At 43.2% G+C, this 22,054-nt stretch overlaps 1 protein-coding gene across 2 annotated transcripts in view; it reads left to right on the top strand.

Annotated features, from left to right (window-relative positions):
* Positions 1–22,054, top strand: part of LOC106746431 (neuroligin-2-like) — a 110,894-nt gene that overhangs the window by 77,433 nt on the left and 11,407 nt on the right. For both annotated transcript variants that reach the window (XM_014623036.1, XM_014623035.1), the window contains 2 exons: positions 2,351–2,551; positions 20,242–20,434. In XM_014623036.1, coding sequence (XP_014478522.1) covers positions 2,351–2,551; positions 20,242–20,434 — 394 coding nt within the window. The remainder of the gene's footprint in view (positions 1–2,350; positions 2,552–20,241; positions 20,435–22,054) is intronic.

Below are 22,054 nucleotides of genomic sequence, written 5' to 3'. Positions count from 1 at the left end.
AACAAAACACTCTAGTGTAGATATATTCGTGTGATAATACGCCCAAGTTTAAAAAGAATGAGGAAGTATGCATAATTAAATGATTAAATTGAAGTACTTTGCAAACATTTCGAAACGCTCGAAAATAAAAGTGTGTTATAACAAATGTCGGCTGTTGTGTATTGGTATATTTGCGCGACTGCGTAACGGCGGACTACTAAACAAGTGATTCCACAAGTACCTTTACAAAAGTATTTCGCTGTTTTTGCCTGCGAAAACCGTTAGTTTAAGTAGTGAAAGCGTGCATTCGGCTGAGTGAATATGACCCCGTTTTCTGATCGGGAAGAGGCACTTTTCCGTAATAACGAGTGGGTATAGCGGATTGCATTCGAATGGTATTAATGTGCTATTGAGTATTTTTGAGTAGTAAACACGTACGGTACTGTGTAAATTTGATGTGAATACGTACGTTACATTCAGCTACAAGCAGAAAATATTTATGTTTAACATTCGCAAGCACTCATATTGCACATTTTGAATAGCACGAATAAATGCACGACTCTTTGACGTACTTTTTCCCCTATTGAAACGAAACTGAGTAAAAGAGGAACGTATTAACGTGTCATCAGCCGGAAAACGAATGGACAGGCAATCTCCTCGAAAATATTCATGCATACTTGCGTGTACTTGTCATATTCCTTCGCTTAACAGACTGTACGTGTTTGAGATTGCAAGAAACAAGCAGAAGAATAATAGAACGGTTTAAAAATAAGTCGAAAACGGGCTATATAAAAACAATTAAATATTTTTGTAAAGGTAATCACAAGAATTTTCGTCACTTGATATTGGATCTATTAAAAATAGCCATTATACTTACAAGGGCCCCAGCCACTTTCTTCTCTACTAATATACGCTTTAGAGTGACCTAGAATTTTTTTCAAATGAAAAAATATATATTTTCTTAAAACTACATCTTTTCACGTAAAAGCGAATGTTTATTTAAATAGAAAAATTAAATTTGTGTAAATATATTCATGTTATTTATAGTACCTATCGTGAATAAACATTTTGTATCGACCACATATTTTTTCTCCCAGTGTACCATCGACATATTTCATATCGATGATTATACAGGGTATCTAACAGAAGTCGTACCATCCGTCACATACTTGAAATTTAAGTCAGTGTGAAGAAAAAATTCTCCGCCATTTTGCAAACAAGTACATAAAATTTCGAGTTATTAATTATTGAAAGTGGCCATGTATAGAAGCTTCTTTAATTAATAACTCAAACACTTGCGTGTTATTTGCAAAATGACACAGGACTTTCTTGCACAGAGTAGCCTAATTTGCAAGTATATATGACAGCTGTTGTACTTAGCGACAGGCTTAAGGTTCGAAATTCAAGGTTCAATATACCGATGTTGACATGATCTGTGCATGGCCATTTTCAATGATTGATAAATCGAAATTTCGGTGTTTGCAAAATGGTAGAGGACTTTTCTGCTCACATTGACTTAAACTACAAGTATGACGGATGCTACGACTTTTATCAGACACCCTGTACATTATCGAGCTACGCCGTTCTACAATCAACGTCTCGAAAAAAAAGAACTTTCGCACGTAGAGAATAACGTTCAAATATTTAAATGATTTCGACGAGGAGACGGTGCGTTTCTGCAGGGTGAAAAAGATGTCTCGCGTTACTGTTATTACGCGACTCGCACTCCGGAAAGTAAGTTCGTGTCATTAACTACCCGGCTGTACTCCAAAATGGAGAGATAGTCGACGGGAGCGGTTTACACACCCAAGTCAATATTGAAATTTCGAGGATCTACGAGTGCATGCTACGTGTGCCGCTGCGCCACGAATATGCTAAAGTCCGAAAATGTCGATTCTGCCTATTTACATGTCAAACCGTCTTGGATTATGACTTAATGGTGTAACGAACGTTTTCACGCTCCGCTTAACCATCGCTGTGCAGTCGGAAGCGAGCAAGTCGCCGCGGGTTTCAATCTTCACGCTCCCCGGTGTATAAATATAAGAATAACAATCGCCTAATCGCGCCGAATGCATTTCCCCGTGCGAATTTTTCCAATGAATTCGTGCGGCCGGTATTCATCCTCGCCCCCCTCCCCCGCGGCGGAATCCTCGAGTTGTCGTGCTTGAAATTCTCTTTATACCTCAGCGCGAGCCGACACAGTCAAATTCGCGGGCGGGATTTAAGCGAATAAACGTTTTCGCCGCATTTAAATGTCGCGAACGGGGGGATGGGTAGAGGAGGGGTGGAAGTAGGGAGAATAAAGCGATACTATCCGTCGGCGATACGACGCGAGGATACGCTGAATCGCGAGCGCTTGGCGTTCTTCCAGGATTCCTGAGGACCCGTCCGTTCCCCGACAGGACCAGCGGATCCGGCGGGAATCTGGCGTTGAAGGACATCACGATGGCACTCCGCTGGGTGCGCGAAAACATCGGCGCCTTCGGCGGCGATCCAACGCGGATTACTATAATGGGCCATGATACCGGAGCCGCGCTGGTGAATCTGCTGTTGCTCGCGCCCTACAGCAAAGGTAGGACGAGTGATCGCAATTACCGTTTATCTCTCGATTACCGGACCAACATCTTCTTTAGAACGCGTCACAAACGCGTGTAAAAAAATCTTTCGTCCGAGTGGTTCACAATTTTCTTGCGTCGCCGGCTTTTGACTACTGTCCCGATGTCAAATTAACACACAGTTCATCGTATTTTAGTTATTATTTTCACGTGATGTTTTCACGTGTTAATCTTTCAGTATCGCTTTTAAATGCAATACAGATCAATTCCTAATGTTTTCATAATTTTTCGTTATTTTCTGACTTTTGAGTAATACATCCTCAGGGGATGAGAAAGGTTTAAAAGCCTTAGTAAAATTCAACTCGTTATTACAGGCACAAGGGTTAATTCAATGTAAATTCTTTTTAGGTAGGTTATTTATGCTATATTAACTGTAAAAATATGCCGATGAAATTTAAAAAATATTAACAAATAGAGATGCTGTAGCCATTCCGCGGTGTATGCTTTGCGGAGCTGTGGCGGAGTTCAACAATTTTGCAATTCAATTGACATTTTCAGAGTAGCGGCGAACGATACTGTTTTTCTCATTTAAACAGAAAGGCGTAGATAAACAACGAAGATACAATTTATTGTTTCGAATCATTCAGATATGTAAATGGAAAACTCTAAATATTACATAAAAACAAACGCAATATGCGATATTATTGCTCTTTTATTAATACAACAAAAACACCACCGACACGCCACTGATGTAACTTCACGCTTGCGCACGTACGGCCATAAAGAAAACCGAAACATTGAACAACAGCGGCATTTAACGGTAAATACGCGAGATACATTTGGACGACGTGCTTTGCAGATGTGAAAATCCGCGGGTTTAAACTTCGAAGTTCAACGGAGACGGGAAATTGAGCATCAATATATAGCTTTGCATAGTGGTGCATGCAAAGTGGTGTAATAGAGTTAAATAAGTAACACTTTTTGACCGGAGTTTTAGTTAGTGTTTATAGAAAATTTAATGCTCTTTAATTAGAAAAAAAAGTATCTCGATGTCTTTCTTTACTTTTGAGTTTTGTCGCTGCAAAATCATGAAAAAAATATGGTTTTGAGGAAAAGACGTTTTGATATACTATTTTTCAGAATAACATATGTTATTTACATCAATTGTTTGGTATATAAAATGAGCTCTATTTCGGTAAAATCTCTAAGTTCAGCTTTTCGTTTAGCTGCACTAAGTGCTCGTTCTTTTTTTATGCAATCCTGATTTCTTACGTTACGGAAGTGCGTCGATCCGCTTTCTTGAAACGGTCTCGTCGACCGTTTTGCATACTTCGATGAAATTCTTTTATTAATAAGGCACTCATTAAATCAAAATAGCACGAATTTTCATCATTAAATATTACTATGATCATATGCGTAACAATAGCGACAATATCGATCCTGTCGAATTTTAGCTGTAGCGATCGGTGCATTTAAACAAGAAGGTTATCCTTGCCTGGATGGGAAGTCAAAGATCGGATTTATCGCATCTTAAACATTATGGTAAAATGCCGCTTATATGAGCTTGAATATCTTAAAACTATATATTTATTTCATCTAATCAAATTATTTCGTAACTGTTGCCAAACGTTTGGCCCGCAATTTTCACCGAATTATTTAGTAGCAGTTATTAAATTTCGTTATATATTATCAAATCCTTCTTTCGGTATATTTGCATCGATGCAATTCAATTAAATAAATACTAAAAATCTTCCAAGAAAATTATAATATTCTTGCTTATATGTAAATATTTTTTATTTAAGACTAATTTCTTCCTGTGCATGCACATTAATTCGACTAATATTTCTTTCCCCTGCGAAGAAAATATACATTTTTTTAACTGCAGCCTTTCCTGGAAACAATTATTCATTCTCGAACAAAAACGTTTCGATTTAAAGAAATCATTATTCATCAGCAACCACCGAAGAAATATTTTTGATTTTTGGACACTCTCTTTTATCCTTCAGTGTGAAATCCCGCACGCGTATTCTGGACGCAGCTTTTAAAGTCGCGAAATTCTCGCATCGCTTGCTTCTCCCTGTTGGCGGAGGAACTCGAGATTCGGAGAGACGCGTCCGTCCTTCAAGTGCCGAGCCATTTCGAAGTGGCGATCGATCGATTGACGCGTAGCCTTCGTTCGCGAAGGTGCGTGTATCGCGCGCTCATTCCTTTCAGCTATCAAACGCGCGTTGGCAGCTTGATGCCGCCATTGTACCGGACTTAACAGTTTATCGGTCATTCTCGCTCTACGTGCGCGCGATGGACTGTTGTAATACAAAATAAATCAATTCGATCTTGCGCAATATAGAAACGCGGCGGGACAGAGAGAGAGAGAGGGAGCGTGCGTGTCGAGGGCAGTGCTGGAAATATTTGCGCCGCCTAGTAAGTCGAGCCGATATTTACCATTAATGCGCCGGCGTATTAATAACATTACTGTTTACGGCGCCGATGTGCAATGAAAAATGTTCCGGCACCGTTCGACCGGAAAATATACGCCGGGACGTTAACCGAGCGTGAAGAGAAGGCGCGCCGGCCGATCGATCGGATCGGATGATCTCCGGAAATCCGGCGGCGGTAACCTTCAGGTAGAAGCGGAGACGCTATTCGCAGGACGTTCGGTAGATTAATCGTCGGGGGATTAGTTGGCAAGGGTCGTGTGGAGGAGACAACCGAAGGGTTGGACCGTCCTCTCAAAAAAACATCACCCATTGATCCGCGCCCGGGGTGACAAATTGCAGGACTCCATTTTATTCGATCAGGAGCGAGATGGGCTCGTTTTTTCTTTTTTTTCATTGTCGCCGGACTGAACACTGGCTGAAATTGAACGCTCGCCCGGCTTTTGTCCTTCAGGTGCGCTCCCCGCAGGAAACCGAGCAGGAGGGCGTAAGAGAAGGGAGGGGGCGAAATTGCGCAATAATAAAAATGCATGGGACGCGCGTCTCGCCCCGAGGAACAAAAGAGGGGGGGAAACGCTAAAAGCGTCGTAAATACATCGCCCCGCGATAAATCCTCGCGGAATTCGGTTTGTGATATAGTTGGTCGCTAATTCCGCGCTAATCAGGCGAATTATGACTAACAGCTAACGCGCGCGGCCCGATACGCCTCGCATAATCGACGCAACGGTCAACATCCCTCGTCGAATTTATCCGATTTGGCCAAACCTGAGCGCCGTACGGCGATCGTTATATTTTGCAAAAATATCGCGCGCCGGCGAATTTGTTCGCCCATATCACTTTTGCAGTTCAACCGTTGTCCATCATACGCGCGCGCGTTACTCGTCGCTTTCGGCCGCGAAATCCCTAAAACTGTCACCGTATACCTTGTGGTCTTTCACGATAAAAAAAAAAAGAGAAAAATATAAAAAGAAAATGAACGCTTCACCGAAACTGTAAATAGCGAATCGGATCCGTAGCAATAAACGTTACTTGAAACCTGCTTCAAGTGAGACACACTTGAATTTAGATCCGTATTAATAGTTGTTACTTAATACTTGTCTCAAGTGCAAGACACTCAGACTTGAGTTCAGAATTAGATCTGAATTTTTCAGTCGTCATCATGATCACAAATATAATGTCATGCGTATCGTAAGATTTAAAATTGAAAAATTCAGATCTAAACTCTCTAAATTCAGATCTGAGTGTCTCACGTAGGACAAGTTTCAAAGTAAGCGATGATTATTAATACTGGAGTTAGATGTGAGTTTTTCAGCCGGATTGAGCTTACAAATGTCATGTCGCGTGTATTATGTGATTCTCAAGTAAAAAAGAAACTCAAATCTAACTCTAAATTCAGATTCTGGATATTTCCTCGTGGAACAAGTTTCGAGTAAGGGCTATTAATATGGGCCTCGGACAAGTGGAAACGAGCGTCAAGAAGAGATACGCGAGAAAGGAGAGAAGGAAGATAGAGAGTGGGCAGAGTTCCTCTTTTCGCTCTCCTGGTGATGGCCGGCTGGATTCATTCGTCTCGTCTGGCCGTTTCTCGGACCTCCGGTTGTACCGGAAGCAGCGCAAACAGTTTACATCTCGAGTAGAGCATCGCCCGGTTGTGCATTCCTTCCGCGTATTCTTCCTCCTGCGCTCGATGCCTGCCTTTCGTCTCGTCTCAGCTTAGCGCGAAGGGGGCCGAAGACGGAAAAGCCCTCGGGAAAACCGCTTTTCTTCGGTATCCGGGACGCCGAGAGCGGGGACGTCGGTTTTTCCGTTTACCGCACTTTCCGCTTCTTCGATTCCGACGTCGACGCCACGGCCGGGTTTCCGCGCTGAGACCAGGTGCGGTGCTGCACTTCTTGCTGGTCAGGGATTGAAGCAAGCGGCCAGGATACGCCATCCCCGCTCGCTCCCTCTTTCTCTCTCTTTCTCTCTCTCTCTCTCTCTCTCTTTCTCTCTCTCTGTCTCTTGGCGGCGGAAATGTGCGCGGAGGCGAAGTTACGAGCGAAGTTACAAGGCAGCGAAAATATATCGAGCTACCAACACCGCGCTTTAATCTGCCGGGAGAAAAATCCGAATTTTTGTACGAGCGATCTGTTTATACGGTCGCAAATATTCCTGAGAACGTTGCGGGATTTTCGAACGAGCCGTCCGCGGGCTCATTTCTTGAACAAAACGTTTGTCCGAAAACGTGCGCCCAAAGTCGGCTTGGATAGACACCTGTAAATTAGAGTCTTAGATGTGAATAAAGAAGCGCAATGGAGAAAGTCAGTTTTGATCGGTTGTCTGAATCACATGATCCAGGCGCTATTTTCTTTGCCCATCATGATTAAAGCGGCGTCCACCAATGAGAATTTAAGGGGTGAGATTTAAGCTTTGAGTCTTGAGCTGTGAGAAATAGATCAGTCATAATCGATTATTCTTTACGCATTTGACTGTGGTCGGCCAGTTTCTTAAAACGGCTTAAAACTTAAAGCTCAAGTCTTATGTCTTAGCTCAAGTCTTATGTCTTAAATTCTCATCGCAGACATCGCTTAAGGGTCATGGCATACATAAAAACGTAAGCAGTGAGACTTGAACAAATTGACCCATCACATTCAATTATTCTCCTCACCGTCAAGGAATAATTGACTGTGATCAGTCACTTTTCTTAATACTTACTGCTTATGTTTTTCTATGTTCCGCAGCCGCGCACTATGATGCACCGGTAAATTATAATAATCTTATTATATACTTTTAATACATCATGACCCGATGAAATCTTCTTTTGTGTGCCTTTATAACGAGTAACTATAAATTATAGGGAGAATATTCTTACTTAGACTAATTATTGAAGTTCATCTCTTGCGACCTAACTTTTCTTCTTTACTCGTTTTCCTTCTCTCACTTCTTCCTTAAAGACCGTCTACGATAGCCGTAAAGTATGCAATACACTAATTGACCAATTGGATATCTCTAACAGTCCAAGAATAATCGACTTTAGTTGGCCAAGTTTAGGTTACTGTTAACATCTTATTGCATACTTTACAGCTATTAACGGTCCTTCATTCATTTGCTCCAACCGTTACTATAATTAATCTGTAAAAATAGCACAAATGATATAAATCTATATCTTACAATAAATATATATGTTAATATTTAAGTCTTATAAATCGTCAATTATTAAATTAACTTTTTGATAGAAATAGAAAAAAATATGCAAGGGAAATAGCGGATTTCCGATATATCGAATTCAGTTGCGCTTTTCCATTTATATCTAGGACTCTACTATAAATCAAGGTCCGATCCAGCCCGATCTATTATCCAAATATAACCCAGGACCGGTGGTTTAGATCATTTCGTTGACAAGAAACTGCTCCAGGCTGCTCTGCCTTTTACCAAAGCGGATGCGGATCGGGCCATGTTTGATAGCGAGAATCGGCTTCTATGTCGCCTTGACTTCTGCCGGGTACTTGACTTCTACCGCGGCTTTAGTAGAGATGAATATTTTCCCCCTCAGTTTTCCCGACAAACGACATCGGTTCATTCGGCAAACGAATGCACCGTCCGCGGCCGCTCAATACTGCAGCGGCGTGCGGCTCGAGCGGTCGGGGACGTAAGGTTATGCAAACTTAACAGGAGGCTGAGTGGAATGAATGGAGAAGTGTCGATGAGAGTTGCCGCTCGGCCGCGGCGCTGCGGAAATATTAATAGGTCGCTGTGCATTGCGGAACCTCGAAGGGAATCGCGGAAACACGCTAGAGGGAGAGAAAGAGAGTGATATGTCCACATATTGCTCGCCAGTGCGTTCGTTTCGACGGTTAAACGCGCGACGGCGGCGCAGTAATCAAGTTTCCGATCGAGTTACGGCCTCTTCTGTGCTTCAATCGCGATGAAAAAATGGAGGTGAGGGGGGAGAATCCCCCCAAAAAAATCGGCGGAAAATCGATTCGGGTATTACATTGATTTTCGGCGATGTCTGCCGACAGGCAGCGTGCTGCGCAACTGCACAATCCGCTTTTTGTCGCCACGCGTTGTACTCAATGCGATTACGCGCGAGATCGCTAATGGCCTTGTCTCGTGTTGCGTAAAAAGTAGCGAAACGATCGGCCGGTGTTTTCACCGATGACCAGCCGTATACACGATGGCGAATACGATTGCTTTTCCACAACCACCGTCGACGTCGCCGCTGTTTCTCGTTCGCCTTTGGCGGAGCGGACGGGCGGCACGGTGGGGCTTCGATGTTCGATGATAAATGAAGATCGCGCTCGCCTCGTCGAACCACGCCGAAGACATAAACGTTTCGTATTACATCGATCTCCCGTGTAATTCAGAAAGTCACTTCTTCCGCTCCCCGTATGCCCCGTTCTCCCGAGGGTGATCGGAGCGGCTTCCCCCTTCCTTTCTCAATCCAGAGGAGAAGATCGTCGACGTTACGTATCATCGCCCCGGAAAGAGACAAGAGAAATAAGCTTCTCATGGCGCAGGGAGACAGTCTCGATTTATCGTTCGCCCCCGCTGTAATTTTTTATGAGCGAAGACCCAAGCGTGCGGAGAGCACGCCTCGAAACGTCTTCCCTCCTTTAGCGCGCTCGCATTCTGTATATATGTCTCTCTCTCTCTCTCTCTCTGTGTGTGTGTGTGGACACATATTTGTGCACGTGTATGATATGTGTGTGTCTGTGTGTGCACGGCAATTCTCGAAGCAAGACGACGGTGCTTCTTCTGGAGCCGCTGGCTTCGTTCTCCTCGCACCACCACCGGTCCCTCTCAGCCACCCGAGAGCGTTTCACGACCCTCACGGAGCAGAGATACGAGCGATTGGCTTCGTGAGTAATCAAGGAGGCAACCGAGTGTGATTCCTGGCAATTGTCTGATTCGCTGCACCTAGAGACGTATAAGACCCTCTCCCCCTCTACACGGTTATCTCGGCGGCTGGCTCCGACCTCGGCGATGAGGAGGAGCGCGCGCGCGCGCGCGTCACCAGCGGCGTGTTCTGGATTGTGTTCGCGTGGATGCGAACGTCTTCCCGAACGAGAGATACTTTATTATCTGGGAATGTACCGCGCGTGCGATGAACGAGTCAATCCTCGATACAAAGTAATGCGAATCGCGATAAACAATTTTCATCGCGCGAATCCTCGCGTAAAATGGACTTCTCGCGTGTTCCTCTCTCTCCCTCTCTCTCTCTATCTTTTTTTTTTAATTTAATTTTGCAAATGCACGTTTTATTCGCCCCGAAAGGGAGAGATTAATCGTTAAGTTATATACGTTATTAAGATTTATCGCAACGCCGTGGGATATTGGAATCTCGAGGAAATACTATGCGGCGAGGAAAGCAAAGCGCCATGCAATACGACGCATAACAGTAAGTCATAAAAATAGCTTCCAAACAGCGTTTCCACCCCTCGCGTCTTCCACCTCCGTCGTCGCCGCTCGACACACCCCCTTCGTTCTATTTTGCAGTTCGTTACCGGCAAAAATAACCCGAGAGAAATGGCGACGTTACAAAAAAGAGCAAGAGAGATAGGGGGAGAGAGAGAGAGAGAGAGAGAGAGAGAGAGAGAGAGAGAGAGAGAGACCATTCCCGGATTTCCGAGAACCATCGTCGTTATTGGTTCGCGTACAATTGCCGGCTGCAGAATTGATTTCAGCGTGTTACTCTATCATTTCTACGATCGGCGACATCGCTTTTTGATAGCTCGCTGACGCTCGAAATCTCGACGCGCGATAACGCTATTAAATGTTTTCCCCAAGTTATTGAATTATTAAACGGCTAGGAATCGCGTCATCGGGTCGCTCGACTTTCGGACACGTTAACGCGTATTCAACGCAGCAAACTATCAGATCGAAATTGAATTCGGTTTCCTGTACAGGGTGATACAGAACTACTGTATCATGTTCTCGATACGACGGATTCTTTGGGATATTCTAAGACGAAAGTTCAAATACGAAAATGGCGAGGCTACGATAATTTTTCAATTACAAGAAATCAAAGTTGTCTACGACATTTCCCGCTTTCAGATGTGGTAATATGGATGATGATGAGGGTGTTATCATCAACGAAACGGGTTCTTTTACAAATTTTCACACAAATATGCAATGCAATTTTCATGAAGAAAATGGTATGGAAAACCTTGCGTGGATGAAGGCTCGGAGCTTAATCTAACCACCGCGCAGACCGCCGACAATTATCACAAAGGATCCACTTTTTATCATACATTACTATTCCATTTAATATTCCTTCGTTATTGTATGTCGGGAAAGCAAAGAAGAGCCGATTTCCATTGCGGCGAAGCCGCTAGTCTCTCTCTCTCTCTCTCAGTCAGTTCACGGTGGTTATTGTATCCGACACGGAATCGCACTTCTCTCTCACCGCGAAATTCTCATTAACTTTCTTCGAATTCGCCGATAAAAGCGGTTTCTGGGCGAAGAAGGGGGTCAGGCTTTAATGAGGAGAGCGGGGGGCGGGGGGGATTAATTGGTAACCCGAGTATTATCATTACGCGATCCGCTCTCGGACATCATAGGATCGCGAGAAGGAAGTCCCCCGCGAAGCTCGCGCGTCCTCGCGAGTGTGTTCTCAGACTTAATTCAATCAGTATGACAAGCCCCCGAAGGCCCCGGCACGTGTTCATAGAATTTTCACGAGACACGCGAAGTAATTTACATGCGGAATGCCGAGGAGGCGTCGCTTCGGGAAGTGGGAGAAGGTGGAGAGAGTCGTGAGAATATGCCGGTCCCGGGGTAAAGACGCGCCGGCGATCCCTCGGAGGAGGTCGCGCGCAGTAAGTAGACGCGTTCGCGGACATTCCGCGTTTCACGCTCCCGCTCGTGAAAGCGTGAACGAGGAAAATAAATTAGGGGAATGCCATATTGCGCCGCTTCCTTTCAAAGTATAATTTGCGTTCCATCTAAATAAAATTCTTGCCGAATGGAAATTCATGTCGCACTTGCGGAACCGGCGGCGCTGCCTTCTTCTTCATTCGCGAGCGAGCGCGGAGAAATAAGATACTTTTCATCCCCCGTCGGGAGAGAAAAGAGAGAGCCGCGTCGTTTTCGCGGGAAAATATTGTGACGCCCGATGAATTGGTTTAACGAGCGTTCCGTGAACAAACGAGCGAACGAACGAACGAGCGAATGAACGAACGAACGCACGCTCCGCTCTATGACGCGCTTTTCCTCCTCTGCGAAACGAACGATATCATCGACCGTATTCGCCCGAATATCGCACAGTTCGCATCACGGCGAACGTCCCTTTTTTCAACGCCGGCGAAATATTCGAAAAAGAGCCGCGAACAAATACGTCTTTTTGGCCCATTATTTTTTATCCCGTTTAACGAGCGCTGGAAAATTAAACCCTTTAAAAAAATCACCCGCCCATACCTGCATACCTGCGAACTATTTTTCCACGTTGCGATATTTCGCGTGTCGCTTCTCGTATATCATACAACCAGCTCGGTAGACTAAATCTATTTTTTTTTTTTTCGTCGAGATGAGCGTGTGTGTTCGCGTAGACCTTCGACGTCCACCGGCTGCGGCTTCGACGGATGGACTTCAAATTTATCTAAGCGGGTTTAACCGTTCCTCGATGGCCACGGGAGATCCTCGCGAATCCCGCAGGGATCCGCTGCTCGTCGGCGAATCGGCGAGAAAAATCCGGCGGGTGGAAGTTGCGCGGGCACTGCAAGAGAGCGGACGAGTGCGCACATTACGAGACATTGAGAATCTCGATTGGTCAACGGTACGGGATAGAGGAGATGAAGGAGAGTTGGGACCATTTTGACATCTTGTTTTCCGTAGCTTTCAAGATTTTGCAACAACAAAAACTGAGACTTTGTTACTGGACTGAGGATGTCTATACCAAGTTTGAATGAACTATTATCTGGAAAATTAAGAACGTAATTAAATAAATTGTAAAGTCGAATATTTGTCCCAACTCTTCCTCGTGCCAGATAGAGAGAGAGAGAGAGAGAGAGTTAGAGAGAGAGAGAGAGAGAGAGAGAGAGATAAAATAGATAGTACATTCAAAAAAATTATGCAATATATTAGCAAAAAAAATATATAACATTGTATTAAATGATTTAATATTATAATCTTTAGAACTTGGTAAACCAAGTCATGTAGGAATACATCAGCTGTGTTTCAGTCAAAAGTATACTATCAACTGATTGGAAAAAAAGTATCCCAAATCTCTCTCGGTACAAAATTTCCCTCATTTCCTTTATACCGCGACGATCACGACGATGACGACTGCTATCCAACACTCAGCCAGTCGATGTCCCCCCGGTGTGTTCGCCCCGGGAAAATCCATCTCTGGAGCCATAAGCCAGTCTGATTAGCGCCGCCCGCCGACGTGTTTCTTGTTTGCCTTTAATCTTTTGCCGCTTTGCTAACGAAAAGTATACAATTTCCGCATACTCGCCGGCCCTCCGCCGCTTTTTCCCCGTTGTCTCACCGAGAAGAGAAGCCCGCTCGCGACATCGCCGTCAATTTGGCAGCCCTTCTCGAGACCACGGGGCAACTCGACGTCACCCTCCCCCCGACAACGTCGTGAGACGAAATCGACCGATCGCCGCGACGAGGCCGTGAAGGAGGTATTCGCTGAATGGCCGATTACAGTTTCGCGATCCCCCTCTGCCTTCCCCCTCAATGCCGCCACCGAAATTTCATCGACACGGCGCGACACCCGCGTATCGTGGACATGACATTGTGGAGGAATTATGGTAGCTGGCCGGCGGAACGAGGCTAGTTGCGAAACGGCGTGAGGGGAGGGGACACAGGACGAGGCTCGGCGCACCGGATGAAATATCGCGGTTTAACGTGACAGTTAAAGGGCGTTAACCCTGCGACGCTAATGTTGTCGGCCGATGGAAGGCGTAGCCGCCGTACGTCCGGCGCACCGGAACTCGTACGAAGCGACGATTACGAGCGTCTCTTTCTCGGCGGACTCCTCTCTCGGCATTGGAATCACGTCTTCCGTGTGGACGTTCCGCACTTCACGAGCACCGAAATCGTCAAGCACGCCTCAGACACGTACTTTTGTTCTCTCTCTCTCTCTCTCTCTCTCTCTCTTGTCCCGTCCGGGTGTCAACTTGACACGTTCGCTGTCAGGGTTTATTCGAGAAACTCACCTTATAGAACACTTTGTATCCTTTTTTTTCTTTTTCTTACGTAATTATGCGAGATTTAAACTTTTAACGTGATAATGCGTCGAAAGCAGGATTGGTTAATAATTGCCAAGATTTGGTGAACGTGTCTCAACTAAATGTTTCATTGCTCAATAACGAAATCATTTAGTTCCATGTATCATAGTATCATTTACTGTATTACTATATTATATACATTGTATTCAGTGCACGGAATTATGATATGGTACATGGAACTGCCGTAACCAAATTATTTAATAAAAACTATTTTATTAAATACATAATAACTGTTACCAAATTCTGTTCCCAGTTCTGTTTCCTATGTAAATATTGCTACGTGTGTAGCCATAGCGAAATTTAATGATGGAAAACTGCAATATCTTGATATAATGAGCTTATCAATAAATAGACTTCGTGCTATCGAAATGTGCAAAATGACAAGTTTTGTCGACGAGAACTTTTTAGAGCGACGAGAACTGTCTCAAGAAAGTGAGGATCTATGTATTTTTTGTAACGAGAAAGGTCAGATTGTAAAAAAAAGCAGTTGCTATAGCTGAACCAGAAATTGAACCAGAAATATTATTTGGTAACCCAAGCAATTTTTAATTGATATAACATATTTCACTCTAAAAAATGATATCAAAATTTTTTTTGCTAAACATATTTTCCTCAAAACTATGATTTTTCACGGTTTTACGGTGCGTTTTTAGCGATAACTCTAAGACAAACGAAAATATCGAGATATATTTTTTTAAAATTGTAAAATATTAAATTTTCTGCCGACTGACTGAATTCCAGTCAAAAAATGCTAGTCATTTAAAAGTTATTACAATAAAAAGCATTTTTTTGTGAATTCCCGTTTTTTACTTTCTTGACCTTCATTTCTTTATTTTATTCATCTTTACAGCATTTTTTTAGTTCATTTTATACCCACAATCACTGCAAAATCACAGTTCCATATGATATACACCGCGGAGTGCACTTAACTGCAGCATTTCTATTAATATTTTGTAATTCGATAAACTTTTTATATTTTTACAGTTAATATATAGCATGAATCGCCTACAGAAGAATTTTATATTCGATTAATTCTTGTGTCTGTAGTAACGAGTTGCATTTTATACATATATATATATATAATTATTATTAATATAATATTCTTATGTGTGTGTCGATGACTGTATCTCTCTAGAATTGATTTAATCATCGGTTAGGCGATCAATGAAAATGGGTGCGGCAAAAGATTGAATGCCGACGTAAGGGATTAACACACGTTTTCGAGAGTACGCGTCGTGATAGTCAGGGTGGATTGCGCGAAGGACGAAGCGATCGTTCGCTTCGGGGCGAAGGGCGAGCGCGATTTAATTTACCTAACGTCACGAGTAAGAAATACCCATCTGCGACATCGCGCGAGAGAAAAAAACACCGCCTGAGAAATTGAATCGCGACCGAGAAGGGAGGAAAGAAGATAGGAAAAAGAGCCTACGTCGCCGTTAAATCGCACGGACTGACAGGAGAGAGAGGGAGGGGGGGAGAGAGAGATTATGATCGGGGCGCCGCGAATAAACGCGACGTATCGACGAGAGCTCATCGATAGGGAATACAGGCGGGTCCCGCACTATCGAAGCAAATAAATCGAGTCCTTCGTTGCCATGATTGCCGCATGAACGTGCCTCGCCGAAATAAAGGAAGGAGCGCGGCCGATGTCTATCATGATATGCTGCACGATACGATCGACGCCGAGTGCGGAACGTCGAAATGAACATATCTGGTACGAAGGAAAGGGGGCATGACTGTGGTAATTGGCCCGGTCGCTATCGGTTATCCACATACGGGGCGCCGGGCAAGAAATAGAATTACCCTGGCGGCGGAGTCAAGAGCTTAGCGCGAATGTCGTGCCGGCGCGATGGGCGCTCTCGCGAACAGTTCAGTCGAACTGCACCGGAACGAGTTGCGTCGAATACTCGATTCCCCTTTACGGGTGAATTCGGGACGAAGGGGAAAGATTTCGCCCGTCGGTATTTATCAGCCGTCGAATTAAATGCGCATAAATTATGCTAAAGCCTCGCGGTGTCGTTCCGCGGCGAGCGATATTCTCCGACAGCTACGTCTGCCGTTTGCAGACACCGTGAAGAACGAATGTGTATTCTTGCGCGCGAATAAACGGGCGCGTTATTACCCGCGGTTAACGCTACGATCGCGCCTTGTATCGGGAACGTATTGAGAAATCATTCTGGATGTAACGAACCTTCGCCGGGGAAATCGTAACGCGAATAACGCGGTAGTTCCGCGATAAAAAACGATAAGAGGATAACTTCGACAACACTGGTTTTGATCAGAAGTCGTGAATATATTGTTCATCTCCTATAAAATATATTTTTTTATTTCAATATTATTTTAATTTTTAAGTATGTTATGAAAGACTTAAATTTTGCTAAGATAGCAATTTTCCGTTTATGAGAATGAAGTCATGTGTATTTTTAATTTGTGGCTATCGATACATATCATTTATCATTTGCATAATTGAAAGTATCGCATGTATTAACCCTCGATATATCATCAGTCGGAGTCATTTTTTAATTTTGAAAAGTTCGGCAAAGTTAGCCAAAATGCAAGAAGTTCCGACTATTTATAAAAATTGATATTTCATGAGCATATACGGAAACGTACAAAGAATATGCGGAACAAAAATTCAAAGAATATTACAGAAAAGTTTTATTTATTCTTTTTAATAGAATAAATTGAATTTAATTAAATTTAGTTAAATTAAATAATAATAATATATCTATGTGGTTAATTAAATTTGATTTAATTTAATTAATATCACGAAGATATACTGAAAGTTAACAAGTAACATTAGTTACAACATTGATATCGGAAGTTCATATTTCGATAATTGGCGATTGAATATTGGATCTACGTTCTCGAGTCGAAATTTCCATTCTACGTTCACCCCGCAAGTTCCGTCGAAGTTGAAGAACCAATGACGAATCTTGAAATTTCACATTATATAAACTACTGTCCTAACAATTATTTAATAACATAATTAATAACAGATTCTTATTCATGGACCGTTTTTCGGCCATTTGGATCAATATTTCTTGTATGAATCATTTCTTGTAAGATATCACTCAAAGCTCTGCAAAGTGCATTCATTTGAATTCATTCGATTAAGCATCGTCCAACTAATATCCAAGGTGTTGGTAATCAATAACAGTGCTGACCGAAGTTAAAGATACAGACGGAATATCAAGATGATCGAGATTCTCCCTCGTGTTGCACACACGCATTGGCAGCGCTCCAGAAGGAGGAGGAGGGCGTATCGCGGATGGAGGCTTAATAATAATGGCGATAAAGCAGCCAAAAGGGGCACCCTCGGGTCACTGCACCGCGAATGCACTCCCACGGAAATGAAACTGCGGCTATATGACACGTCGACCGTCTTCTCCGCTCTTCTTTCGCGACTTCTTTCTCGGGTTTTACGGCTCGTTGGCAGCCAGAATCGCCGCGTTAAACGCATCCGCGACTCGACTATGTTTTGGAATAACTTCGAACCGATTTAATATATAATGAGTCGACGTTTCCCAGATAGTTGGCGGCGAAACGAACGCCGCGCGTTCTATGAATGCGAATGGGGGCGATAATGATATTCTGCCGATTGTATAATACGCCCACGAATTATACGCGCGAGAAAAACGGGAGGGAAATTCGTACTAGGAGGGATACGATGACGAAACTTTTTTAATACCTGAATAATAAGAATTAACTACTAGAAGCTGGAATTCAATAGAGAAACGACAGATCTTTCCAAATACAAATTTGATATTACACCGATGGAGAAATATTTGATATTTGTAATTATATTATCATAATTCTAAATTATATGGTAAAAAATTTATATTACATATAAAATCAATTGATAGAGCCTAAAATCAAAATGGTATGTCGGTCTTAGTGTTCTTCTCCTATATAATTGAGGCCAAAAATAAATTCCTATCAGTAGAGAATAATAACATTTGACGATAAACGGGCGCATACCAATTGTCGAACTGTTCTTCTCTGAACTTATTCACCCACGACGTTTCGATTAGTTTCCCGCCCATTAATAACATTTCGACTTTTTCTTCCGTCGCAAATTATCTAACGTTGTAAAAAGCAGATATCGTCCTGGTGGGAAGAATTTCATATTCGCGAGCTTAGCCGGGCACGAAATTTGAGGAAAATACCGAAATTTATCCGGCGGAGACCGGCGATCGTATTCTCTGATTCGCGCCGCGTTCGATGCGGGAGCGTGCGGGAAAAATTTCGGTACGGCTTAATAACGTCTTTGTCCCGCTCAATTGGCCGGATTTCGCCGATATAATGGGAAAACCGCGGACAATAAAGCGCAACCCCGGCGAAATATCGACTCGCGTTAGCGCACGTTGCTCAGATCCACCGCGATTTATATCTGCGGATGAGCGAGCGAATATTACTTTTGAGAAATTAAACCGCGTGTGCGCGCGCGCGCGCGCGCGTCGAGTATGTAAAGTCATAAAATACAAATATTTGTACGGCGCATCAACGATGCGAATGTTTATGTTGGACACATATTTCTCCTCGCCACAGGATAAAGCGCATGTTGCGAGCGCGCGTGCGATGTTTGCATTCGAAACAGCGATTTTCATAAAGAAACCAGTGACGTTCGATAAACGACTTTAGCGTCAGCATAAATGTTTGCCGGCGAATATGATTTTCCGCGACCGGCGGGCGCGCGCGATACTATCAAACGCGATATTACGCCGCCGTTTCATTTTGCCGCAACGCTACGTCATAAAATGTAGCTCATTAACGGCGAGATTAATTACCGTTCCGTAGGATCCTTTTTAATTAGCGCTTGATTTTCCGCGTTTTAACGTTGGAGCGTTGATTGCGCGGGGCGTACGCGCATATCTCTGGATAGAGATTGAACCTCGCCCAGCCAGCGAGGCGGTAGATTTGTGTCTGACGTCGCTACCAGCCCGTAATGTGACGGTCACTTCTTTTAAGCTGGCTAGATAGGCAAAAGTTAGTTGATGGTCGAACAAAAAGACATTACAATCACGAGATGAAGAGACAACTGCCAGTCACAATAATGCAACGGCACTTCTGCTTTTTTAAGATTTTTATGGAACAACGTACCTTTAATTTTGATTTATTGTCTCATTTTTAAATAGCAGTGGCGGGGTTAGTTAGGGGGTAAATTGTCTGATCGATTGTTTCTGCTATTTTCCAACAGAATCGTGCAAGCAGAGATTTCAAAGACATGGTTATGAAATCCTTACTCACTCGTAACCTGTTGGAAAACAACAGAAATAATCATCAGCTAATTAGATTATACACAATTTAAGTGGGAGGGGAAGGGGGCATAATACCACGTCTTCTCCTCTATATTTTCAGAAAAATATGAACTCGATGCATCGCAGAGACTTTTCATAGATAGAGAGACATCGTAGTGAGTCGCCATTTTTTTGATCAAAAAGTCGGAGATACTCAAACTTACTTGAGAGATTCTAGAGTACACATGCCACTTCGATACTAATCCAACGAATTTCTTCTTGCGGATTTGAACGAACGTTAAACATTGTTAATCAATTCTTTCCTCTCCTCGTCGCTTTCTTTCTCTCTCTCTCTCTCTCTCTCTCTCTTTCTCGCTCTCCCTCCTTCGTTCGTTCGCTCTCCTCTTCCTCTTCTTTATATAACAGCTCGTTAACGTAATTCAATCGCGGCTCACCGCGTAATAGTTTTTAATCGCCCGATAATCGCGTCGCGTCAGTCGATCCGCCGGATTTTCAACCCTTCCCGTTGTGAAAAACAATTCCGGGCCGTGTATTTACGTCTACCTCTAATTATCCATGCGGGGATAATAACCGTTCGAGTTAACTCCCGTCGGGCTCGTCGCTTCCGCCCGATCGGCCGGAAGCCGATGATATCCTGCCGTATTCGCTGCGCATTCGATATATACGATGTGCGGGCTTACCGTCGCAAAGGGATCCTTCCTCCTGTCCGCTTCGAGGTTCTGTGTGTCCATGCGCGTGTGTCCACGTGTGTTTGTGGCTGGACGCGTGGATGAACACCGTCTGTCCTTCACAGGATTATTTCACCGAGTGGTGCTGTCGAGCGGCTCGGCGCTAAGTCCTTGGGCCTCGGTACACGATCCGAACGATCTCAGGACGAAGATCGGCGAGCAAATAGGCTGCTCTACCGAAGGTGATGAGGATATCGCCGACTGCCTTCGAGGAGTGCCACTGGAGGCCCTAATGGACGTGCAGCTTCCGGAGATCAGGTGAGACAGTATCGGGTGATTAGTGGATTTTCGAAAAAATAAGAACCCGAAATTTCAGTTCTACATTAAGTCTACTTGGCTCCATCGATGGAAAATATTCTACTGAAAATATAATGAAACTTCTACTGAAATGTATTTGAAATTCCCTTTCAGTGGGCCTCAGTTTCATTATTGTCCCATCAATATCCGAATAAAAATTCAGTTTTCAGTTAAATTCAGTAAATTTCGTGACATTTCAATATTTCAAAGAATTTGTGTTTTATTACTTTTCAACAGCATAACTTAACTTTCTTTATATTACATAATATTACATTAAAATTCATCGGGGAAATTATGATTCGTTTTAAAAATATATTCAGTAATTATTCAATAATTTTCACTTCACTTTTCACCGATTTCATCATACTTTCAACAAAATATTTCCATCAAGGTTTACATTAAATCTTCATTAGGCGTTCTATTGTGTTCTTTTGATACTACAATACTAAATAGGAAGTTATTTCCATTTTCTCCACTTGAGAACTTAATATAAAACTAAGTAGACTTAACGTAAGACTAAAATTTCGACTCGGGAAAGTCACTCCGTCCGATGAATGTTTCTGCGCGCGTGTGTATTTTTTTCTCGCTCATTCTGCCTCTTTCCCTCGCGATCGGCGAGAAAATTAAAATGATAAAATATGTATTTCCGAAATTGATACAAATGGAACGGATTGATATTCCCTTTTATTTCTTTTTTATTTGCGACAGCGTGTCGGTGTAATAAATATTGCCGCGGAATCGGGGCCCGCGCGATACATACAGTGCGGCCGCGCGATTCATATTCATCAGTCGAATATCGGAGTGATGCATTTCAATAAAAAGTGAAAAACGCCGGTTTTATATATATATACATATAAAAAGGGATAAGCGGCGCGATTGATACCGACCCGCGGGAATGACGTCTGATCGACGTGGGCTGCCATTACTGGGCCGCGAAATTTGTAATAATTTCATAGGATTTTCGTCAAACCGCATCATGATAAATGCGGGATTACCGAAATCGTGTAATCGTGAAATAGCGACAGTTCGTCGAGAGATGTCGCAAAATTAATTAAGTGAAACGTGAAATATTTATGCTCTCGTGAGAGGAAAGCGCGGAATTTTTAATGCGAAAATTTAAAAAGTCTTGGCCGGCTATTTGCGAAATAGAATCTGTGTGTGTGTGTGTGTGTGTGTGTGTGTGTTTTATTCTCTAACTTGTCTGTAACTAATAACATCGTTATCGTCGAACGTCGTTGCTCAACCATTATGTAATGTGTTATACCTGCGCGACTACATATATTGTGCGTACCAGGTGTAGAAGTATGAAACCGGAATTTCCCTATAGATGGTACTAGCCATCAGTTTAGGGACCGTAAGACCGCTTCTGCAGCACCATCATCTCTCTCTAACAGCTGACGAAGATTTTCAACACACAACAACCCAAGTTCCATACACCGGTATATTTTTCTATAACCTTAAACATGTCGAGTTTTGTGCCTACGAACTACGATTTGCGGACAGCATTGGTTTTTTGTTATCATTTGAAGAAAACTGCTGCAGAATCGCATCGAATGCTTGTCGAAGCTTACGGTGAACATG

This window comes from Dinoponera quadriceps, unplaced genomic scaffold (genome assembly GCF_001313825.1).
Source record: "Dinoponera quadriceps isolate SergipeBrazil2010 unplaced genomic scaffold, ASM131382v1 scaffold1915, whole genome shotgun sequence".
In the NCBI taxonomy this organism is placed as follows: Eukaryota; Metazoa; Arthropoda; class Insecta; order Hymenoptera; family Formicidae; genus Dinoponera; species Dinoponera quadriceps.
This window is presented reverse-complemented; position numbering and strand designations above follow the sequence as displayed.